At 47.9% G+C, this 9,562-nt stretch overlaps 1 protein-coding gene across 2 annotated transcripts in view; it reads left to right on the forward strand.

Annotated features, from left to right (window-relative positions):
• The first annotated feature begins 39 nt into the window (after positions 1-39).
• Efna5 (ephrin A5) overlaps positions 40-9,562 on the forward strand; it is a 283,038-nt gene continuing 273,515 nt past the window's right edge. For both annotated transcript variants that reach the window (XM_026786214.1, XM_026786215.1), the window contains exon 1: positions 40-1,940. In XM_026786214.1, the coding sequence (XP_026642015.1) occupies positions 1,816-1,940 (125 nt within the window). In that variant the 5' untranslated portion in view covers positions 40-1,815. The remainder of the gene's footprint in view (positions 1,941-9,562) is intronic.

Here is a 9,562-nt window from a genome sequence, read left to right on the forward strand (position 1 = left end):
CCCCACAGCGAAGCGGAGCGCAGCGGCGGCCGGCCCCCCCCCGCCCACGTCCACGTTCACGCGCGCGGCCTCGCGTTGTGCTGAGGCTGCTGCCGCTTGGGCCGCCGCGGCAGTCGGCTTTACACGCAGGTCATTAACGAGGGGGCGTGCCCGAGGAGATTTTTTTTTTCCCCATAAAGCATTTTTTTCTCTCTCTCTTTCTTTTTTCCCTCCTCTTTTGCAAAACTGACTTTTACCCCTTTCTACTTCTCGCCAGTCCTCCAACCTCTCCAGGCTGCTCGCGCTGCTGCACTCAAGTTTATTTTCCCGCCTGGGCAGAGGCTTTGGAGATTCGGTTGGTGGCTTTCACCTCTCGTTACTGCTGTGCCTAAGGAGGGAAAGAGGAGACAGCTTCAGATCGGGGAAGGTTTTCTGATGTAGTCACCGGGGAGGTGCCACCAGCTCGTGCCGTGCTCCCTCTCCCTCTCTCTTTTTTTTTTCCCGGTTGCAAACTGATTGATGAATCTCTACAAGTTGCTGGGTTTGGGGCCGGACCGGTCGGAGTCACAGGGACACTTTTGAGAGCTCACCCCGGGGCTCTTGGCACGCGGTGTGGGGGGCTCAGGCTCGCTCCCGGAAGGCGATCGGAGACTGACATCAGCTCATCCCCGACTCGGAGGGCTCGGTTGGAAAGTGATTGTTTCCCCTCCCGCTTTCCAGCATAGCAGTTGGGTTGGTGTCGCCCTGCAGGTCTGGGCATCCCAGCCCCGCCTGGCTGGTTCACAACCTCTGCTCTTCATTCACGGCTGCACCCACAGCCGGCCAAGAAAAGCAAGCCGGAGAAATTCCCGACTCAGCCAGCGCCCGGGGGTGCCATCTCTCTTTGCCTCTGCGGTCGGACTCCTCTGGGGACCTGCTGGAAGACGGGGAGAGCCAAACTTTTCTTTGAGGTTTTTCGAGGCAAGCCCGCTCTTCCTCTCTTCGCCTGAGCAGCTGCGGCTTTAGGCTCTTCCAGGACGCCGACGGAGCCGGGCTTGCGGATCCGGATCCCCACCCTTCTCTGCGCACCTCCGGGTACCGCAGTACCTAGGACTCCAGCGAGCCTTGCGGGGGTCGCCGGGCTAAGACAGAGAGGGAAGCTCCGGGCAGCGTCCAGATTCCTGGGGCCACAAGCGTGAAGAACCCCCCCTCCAGCCTGCCCCCCCCTCCCCGCGCCGCCCTCGTCCACACAGCGCCCTCCTCCCGCAGTTTCTCTCCGGCCGCCAAAGTAACTTGGAGCAAAGCGGGGCGCACAGCGAGGGCCCAGGGCAGCAGAGGAACCCTGCGTAGACAGCGGCGCCGACGCTGAGCCGGGCCCGGCGGGCCGGTGTATGTCTCCCCGAGGCCGCGGCGCTCAACTCCCGGTGACTGTGCAGCGTGCGCCGCCGCCTGCCCTGACCCGCGCTGCCGCCGCCCGGCCCCGCACGCACCTCCCTCTCCCGGGGTGACCGGCCTGCAGCCGCCGCCCGAGACACAGCTCTGCACCCCTTCCCCCGCCCTCGCCGCCGCCACCGCACACACGCACGCGTCTCTCCGTCTTGTGATTCTTCTCCCCTCCCGAGCCCTTCAGGGGGGGTGCGAGTTTGTCCCCCCTCCCGCCGCAACCCACTGCCTTCTTTTCTTCTCGCCCTCCTCCTCCCGCGCTCGCCGCGCTTCTCTCGCCCCATCATTTTATTTATTCATATTTATTTGGCGTCCGGTCTGGTCTCTTCTTTCTACCCCTCTTCCTCCCTCCCTCTGGATCCCCGCTCTCTCCCCGGAGTGGCGCGTCGGGGGCTCCGCCGCTGGCCAGGCGTGATGTTGCACGTGGAGATGTTGACGCTGCTGTTTCTGGTGCTCTGGATGTGTGTGTTCAGCCAGGACCCGGGTTCCAAAGTCGTCGCCGACCGCTACGCTGTCTACTGGAACAGCAGCAACCCCAGGTAAGGTGGCCGGGGTAGGGGCGCCGAGAGCTCAGGCTCCGCGGGCCTGGGCCGGGACCGGGGAGCAGCGGTGGCCGGGAGCGGCGCGCACCAGCCGCAGGCAGCGCGCGCCCTAGGAGCCTGCCTGCCTCGCCTGTCGCTGCTGGCTGCAGGCTGCCGGGCGCCGGCGGGAAGCGCTCGCTCCGCGCCGCTCTTTGTTAAGCTACGGCCGCAGGATCGGCTGGCTGCTGCTTGGAATCTCCTGGGCTGCGCGGAGCCGCTGCCTCCGAGGGGGTGCTGGGAAAGGCACGAAAATGGGCGGGAGCCGGGGACCAGCGACTTCGCTTGCAAGCCGGGGAGACTGGCTTGCACCTCCGGATCTCGGCTTAGGGCATGGGTCTGGGAAAAGCTCTGGGTGCGTATCGGCGAGAGTTTGCTCCTGGAGCCTGGGGGTACAAGACTGGGCCCGGGGAACCAGCTAAACATCTAAGTGGTTTTTTTTGTTGTTGTTGTTGTTTCTAATTTAAACATAATTTCTTCTTTTCCCCCTGTGCGCGCCCAGAGCGCACGGTTAGGGGAAGCCAAGTGGGGGGGGGGTCGTGTGTTGATGGAAAGCGGAAGCTTTAGGTTTTAATGTTCTTTTTAACTGAGAGAAAACTGTTCGGTGACCCCCCCCCCCCCAACCCGAGCCTGTCTAAGGCCCAGCGCGCTTGGCGGTGGAAAGGATTCTCCTAGCTCGGGCACCCTCCTTTCCCCCAGTGGGCTTAAGGTGCCAGAAAGTTTGATCGAATGCCGGGTTACGTCACGAGTGCAGAGCGAGCTGCCGGAGTTGGCGAGCCGGAAGGTGGGAGCCTTCGCCCCAGGGCCTGGCGCTGCGCAGCTGGAGGGACGCGCGGTTACCTGGAACTGAGAGCCCGCGACCCCGAAGCCCGCGGGCTACGCGGGAGGCTGGAGGCGGGTTCCAGGGACTGCCCCAGCGCACGTGCTGGGCCCCAGCCAGCCGCAGCCACCCTGCGTTTCTGGACCCTGGAGAGGGGAGGAGGGTCGTCTCCAGCACCAGGCAGACCCTTTCGGGTCCGGAGCATTTCCAGACCGTACTTTCTCCCGGATCTGGACCAGCAATCGGGCCCGCTGGGCCCACTTCGCCCAGCTTCCTGCTGTGGGCTGGCGCTGGTGTTGACCTGGGAGGGAAGCAGTATCGCTTGTACCTAGGATCATAGGTTTTTCTCTGAGCCGAAGTGGAAGTTGCGAGAAAAGAGGCGGGAGGCCGAGGGCTGAGCCTGTGGTTGTGGCGCATCTACAGCTCTGGACTAGGGGGCCGGCGGACACCTCCAATCCAGTTTCCCACCAGCCCTTTCTAGCGCCTCCAGCTTGCCCTCCGTGTGAATTCGCGAGGATTCCCAGCTTGACTGGGGTCAGCTGGGATGAAGAGCCGATTTCTCCAGGAACGCTCTAAGGGTTGCCCAGCCTAGGGAGAATCCGCCCCGCCCTGTTCCTTCAGCCCAGTCACACCCAGGTAGCCTTAAGTCCTAAGTGCCTGCCTAGCACAAGTGAAGACATCCCTGAAAGTTTGCGTTTTTAATCAAAAGGGTGTTATGGGGGTGGGAATTAGGATGGGAAACTATTTCCTCTTTGACACGCCACTAACTACTATTAGGAAAAGAGAAAGAGACGACTGTGCTGAAGAATCTGCCTTTTATTAAAGCCGACAAGACAGATCGAGCAAGCTTTCCAGTTACGATGGTGTTAAAAGTTAGAGTCTAATTACGTTGCTTGGGGTAGTCCTCTCTGGACTTTATTGGGAAGCGTGTATGGAACAACAGCTTGTATTTTTAAACTTAAGTGCTTTATCCAGTAGGGTCAGTTGTTTGAATTTGAGACAGTTGGCTCTTGTTTGTCACTTAAAAACTCAGTGAGATCTTTTTGCCCTGGTATTCATTCATTAGAAAGGTGGGTATTCCAGTTTGCCCTGGATTTTAGCAGAAGGAAGCATCAAAATGTCTGATCTGCCACCCCCACACCTGTCCAGTTAGGCTCAGTAAGTTGCAGGACATTTTATCTCAGTTTTAGTCTTTTGATACCTTTGTTTAGTTTGAGATTAGCAAATTGATTTTTGTCATAGGTCATTTTTTTTTTTAATAAATCTGGCCTGCCTAAAGAAAACTCTTTCTCTCTGGATACCACGGTGGCTTTGAACCTGCTCTAAGTTAGAATCTGTAGACTTTTTTTTTTTTTTAAATACCAGTAGATCTTAAACTAGCATGCTAATTTGAACACTGCGGAAAATGTCTCCCTATTTGATTATTAGCAATTTGATGACATTCCAAAAAAGAGTAAGGGACCTTTCTCAGATCCAACGTTTTATAGTCTTAGGGATATACGGAGGCATTTATTGTGGTATGTTGTTAAATTAAAACTTACTTTAACGATAGGTAGTTGTAGGTAGTTTTAATTCAGCTTTATTGAGTGAAATGTACTTTTTATACATTAGGAAAAGTCAGTTTGCTGCAACCCAAGGGGGCAAATGAAAAACAAGTAATTTCAAAGTAAAAACCAATTCTTTGTCCCAGGGATAGAAAACATGTCATAGAATCTGTATGGATTTATTCAGTATTACAAATTGAATGTTGTGTATTTCCTTTTCATATACATTATGATTTTGTAAAGTAAGCTAGCCCCGACTTTTGGTCTTCTCTAGATGAGTCAAGATTTTGCTGGATCAGTAAAGCAATAAACAGACTTCAGCCTTTGGAAAAATAAGTAGACTATATTACTTGCAATTTAAATTCTATTCTAACTTAAAAGTTCAGTGAGCACATTAAACTGATAAGAATGAATAGTTTCTGTAGACAAAGTAAATATATTTTAACTTCTGTTAGATTCTGCTTGAAACTGTGTTTATTTAGGTTGAAATAAAATTAAATATATCTTGGTCATAAGCATTAGGCTGCTCACTCTGTAACATGTACTTGAAGTAACTTCTGAGGCACATAGAATTTTGTCTACCTTATGGAGTATCTTTCCTGACTTTGCGTTGATTCTAGGAAAATATAAATTCATGTCCTGTCAGCATAGATCTACAGCTAGAGCTCCTCTCTGTGCTGGTCACTCCTGGGAAATGGATGTTCAGCTTTTCAACGTTGCTAACTTTTTAATTGCCGGTATTTATTAGGCAGTGAACCCAATTGATTTTATGCATCAAATTGGCACAAATCTGTGCAATAGCAACTGAGAAATATCAGTCTGAATAGAAGTACTATATCACGTTTGCCTAACTGCGTCTATCACGTTGTGAAGCCTTGCTGGAGTTTCACCTAAGAGTGTAGACAGTCCTCTTTGCTATGAAACTGCATTCTAGCTGGGCTGTAAGGGAGTGATTTGCCCATTGAAAATCTCACTTAAAGAGAGTATACCTATTTGCTTTAACTTCAAACCGTAGAAAGATTTTAAGGAACTTTTGAAGATCACTTACAATAATAAAACTTTATTTGCATCCCCCTTTTGGTAGCTATGCTTATACAAATAGACATGACTTAATATTAAGAACACGTCCATTAACCTGAAGATTGCTGTAAACAGGTCAAAGCTCGCAACAACTATTCTTTTAAACCCCGAGGTATAGTGAACGTTGCTCTTTAGTTTCTCTATTTGCCAAAGTGATGCTGGAGACATTAAATATGTCTTCTGATCTGTATTGTAGGTAAGGGAGTTAAAAAAAAAAGACAGTTGCAAATATAGCGGATGCAGCTCTCCTCAATCTGTGTTTTGCTTCTGCTAAGGTATGAATATTATTAGTTTAAGAGTTTATTAAGCGTATTAGGTTTCACTAAGCACAATCTAGTTTTCTTTTCTTTTTCCTTTGCATTCTTTCATTTCTGTAGGAACTAGAAGCTTGTCACCTATGAGCAGTAGCTCACTTGCGTTGTTTGGTTGTGTTTTCATCTGGAGTTCTGACAGTGATGGGAGTTGTGGGCTAGCAGCCCTGAGTGTTTCTGAAGGTGAGGGACCCATGCACACAGCGAAGGAGGGAGAAATACTAATATTTTTCTAAGAGTATTCCCTTGGGTATTTGTTTTTCCAAATTCAGTGGTTCGTTTTAAAAATATCCGAGCCATCGTCAGTTTGGTCATGTATGCCAGAACCCTGGCACTGTGCTTTTTTCATTGACAAGGAAATGAAATCATCACCGTTTAAATCTAGGCACGAGGAGTGAAGGGAGAGGGCAGAGTCATCTTTGTTTCCAGTGGGGTCTGTGATTGAATCTGTAAAGGATTTCTTTATTTCTGGAAGTTTCACATGTTTAAAGTGATGTCTTTATATGTTCAAAACACATTAAAAAATGGTATCATACGAAATCAAACTGAGTTCCAGTGCCATGTAATGTTATCATTTTTATTAACTGTATTGGGATAAGTTTATCATTTTGATATTTATATCAGAGTTACGTAAGTACTCTACATTAGATGGGTATCTCATGTCCTTATGTGTGTCCATTTATAGATCTGCGGTCTACATCACCCTCCCTTCCTCTCTCCTTCAGAGACAGACATTTGCAGAAGTCCTCGTCTTAGTTTTTGGCCTGCCTTTCCTGGAGTTTAACAGAGCAAGATTAGCCGCTGAGTTGATTATTCCCCAGCCATGATGTACATTATTTTACAGTCATAGGAAGCTATCAGAAAGCATATCCTGTCTGCTTCTAAGGTGACGGACACACCAGTGATGTGTGAGGCTGCTATCCGGGCTCCTTCAGCCTTTTCAGTATGAGACCAGTATCAAGAAACTGAGTAGTCCAAGCTCTCAGAGCCAGCTGTTAGGAGTTCCCTTCTTCCGTGGTGTGACTTGAGAGGTTTTAGCCAGGTTTATTCTGTGCCTGATACACAATAGCGTTGGGGCTCTCTGCCTGTGACAACAGGGACAGGTTTAGATGGAACACTTAGCTTTTGGGGGCAGATTCGCTTCCTGAGTTTTCTGCTGTTTAATCTTGCAAAGTGCCTCTCTGAACAGGCATTTCATGGCCGTCTCCCCACTGACCTGGCTTCCTGTTGGACAGGGACAGATAAAGATGGTACTTCCCTTTTCTCCTGTTGCTATGAGAGGAGCATCCTACCAGCCTCACGCTGGGCCAAGAAAGTGAATGCGTACAATTAGTCCTTCAGGAGTCCTGGGCTTTGCTAGCGTAGGAAAAGAAGACGCCAAAATAATTTATCCGAGAGAGAGAAGGAGGGAGGTTGGAGGGAGAGAGGAACAAAACATAAGAATATGTTTTAAAAAACAATTTTATGTATAGAGTAGTATTTGGTGCATTGTATAGTCTATTTTTCAAAGTAAGTCATTTGCTTAATTTTTGAAAAAGACTCCATTCCTTTTCTGACTGCTTTGAAAAAGCTCCTTCGTTAGAAGGGTTTTAAAAGGTATGGTCTCTTCAGGAATGAGCCACTCTGTGTTGGGTCAGTCCATGGTATTGATTTTCTCCTCACAAGTAGTATATAGACTATTAAAATAACAGCATAACTACAATATCCATAGTGAAAAGGAAGCCCATGTTCCCCTAAGCACAATGAGGAAGGCAGTCCTTGCCCCTTGCCGGGGACAACTCACCCAGACAAGTCTTCTACACAGAGGGGAAAAATTGTGTTTTGATCAGTTGTGACAAATAACACCTTCATATTCAGGCATAAAAACTTCAAAGAGGAGTATGAGGAATGAGTTATTAATGCTCACTTTTAATAATTTGTCTTACCATAGTGGTCTTGGCCAAGCGTCAATAAATTACTGTCTCTTTGAAGGGGCTGATTTATACTCTTCCATTTATATGTTGGTCTGCTTTTCAACCCATGTCCTGAGATGTTTTGTAGAAAAGTTTCTTGTGATTAATGTGAACTTCCAGTGTTTCTGAATAGGAGATTACTCACCACTAGGAAGTCCGCTTTTTTTCCCCCTCTTAAATTTGTTTGCATTCGTATGTTTTCAAAATGCAGTCAGTCACGAGCAAGTCGGCACCATGACACTGAACCACTTGGTTTAAAAGTAAACGTTAGTAACGTAAACTCTCTGTGCAAAAATGACTATACATACTTCTTGGTGAAGAGAAACCCATGTATTTTGGTCTTCTTGATGGTCCGTAGGCCTTACTGCATTCCCTAAAGGAGTATTGCTGAGCTTCTGAAATCCATGTAGCGTTTGCCCATAGACGATTTCCATGGATACAAACTCCTGATTTTGGAACTTTCTGAATCTAGTTTTCCAACAGTGACCCATATGTTTCAACAAGCAGTACTCTAAGATATTGAAAACTCCCCCTGAAGTTACCTAGCTGCTGAGCGACCGCAGCACACTCGTGAGGGCTCACTCAGCCTTCATTCAGGTGAATTCTATCATTTTCAATAAGGAAAACTAACCCTTTGTCATCTTTAGAAACATCCTTCACGCAACTGACAGTTGACAGGTTGAAGAAAATGTTACTGTCAGGTCTTATTTTCCACCCAAGGGAGGAATAAAAATAGGTTTATAGGATTTTTTTTTAAAAAAAAAATCTACTTAAAGGTTATTTCAAGATGGAGGGAAATATTTTTAATTTTTATATGGAAGTCATCAAATTAATCTGCCCTTACTTCAGGGAAGATTGGCGAATGCATTTCTAGGAGAGATTCTGAACAGTTGGGTTCCTATGCTTTAACTCTACGAGGACAAATGCAGTTGAACTGCTTGTGTGTTTTTATATAGGATTCTTAGGAGATGCGAGTTGATATTATTCCTATTGTGGTTTAGCCAATGGCCTGATTTTCATGACTGGGGATCATGATTTGGTGTGAAACGGAAGTGAGAACTTACCCATCTGTGATGCCCCAGGATCGCCACACACATGCGTGTAGGCCTTGGACAGTCGTGCTATGTGCACACAAAGATTGGACCATTTTGAGAAGTGGCTTTGTTATTAATACCTTCAAAGATCTGTACAGTGTAACCGTTGTGTTCCCAGGTAGAAGTGTTTATGAACACACAGAAATTAGAATAAGACGAAAGTCCTGTTTCTGCGTTTGGAAAAGCTGGGTTTGGCTTCCAGCATTTTTCTTTTCTTCCCCCCTCTCAAAGCAGCCATCTTGTTTTAAGTCCGATTTCATTTTTCTCATGAAGATCGTCTGGAAATGAATATGGATGCAGAAGCGGGCTAAACCACCAAGTAAGCATTTTGATGGGACTCTGTGTTAAAGCACTAGCTTCATTTACAAAGTCACGAAAATGCTGTCTTCCTGTGTTGAGTTGACAAAAGGGTGTTTTAAGTAGTGTTGATGTGCTTAGCCGAGGTGTGTCGTATTTTAGTGTTAAATGCTAGGCTATACCATATTTCCATATGTGCATTTCTCTCGAAGCTTACGATTCACTGCTAATTTCAAGACAATATGTTGGCACCCCCACCCTCTCTACTGATTTCTTTTTGCTGACCCAATTAGGTAGTTCTTCCTATTGTCTGACATCAGTGCCCCCCCCCCCCCAGCAGGAACACATATAATTGATGATCATTGCCAGGTATCTTTATGCAGTAAGAGGCAGGGGTAGAAATGAGGATGCTTCCTAAATTAAAGCATTTGTATGCTTTAAGAAGCATTAGGTGATGTCAGAGCCCAGGTGCCCATGAAATACAG

The sequence above is a fragment of the Microtus ochrogaster genome, linkage group LG4, assembly GCF_000317375.1.
Source record: "Microtus ochrogaster isolate Prairie Vole_2 linkage group LG4, MicOch1.0, whole genome shotgun sequence".
Taxonomy (NCBI): Eukaryota; Metazoa; Chordata; class Mammalia; order Rodentia; family Cricetidae; genus Microtus; species Microtus ochrogaster.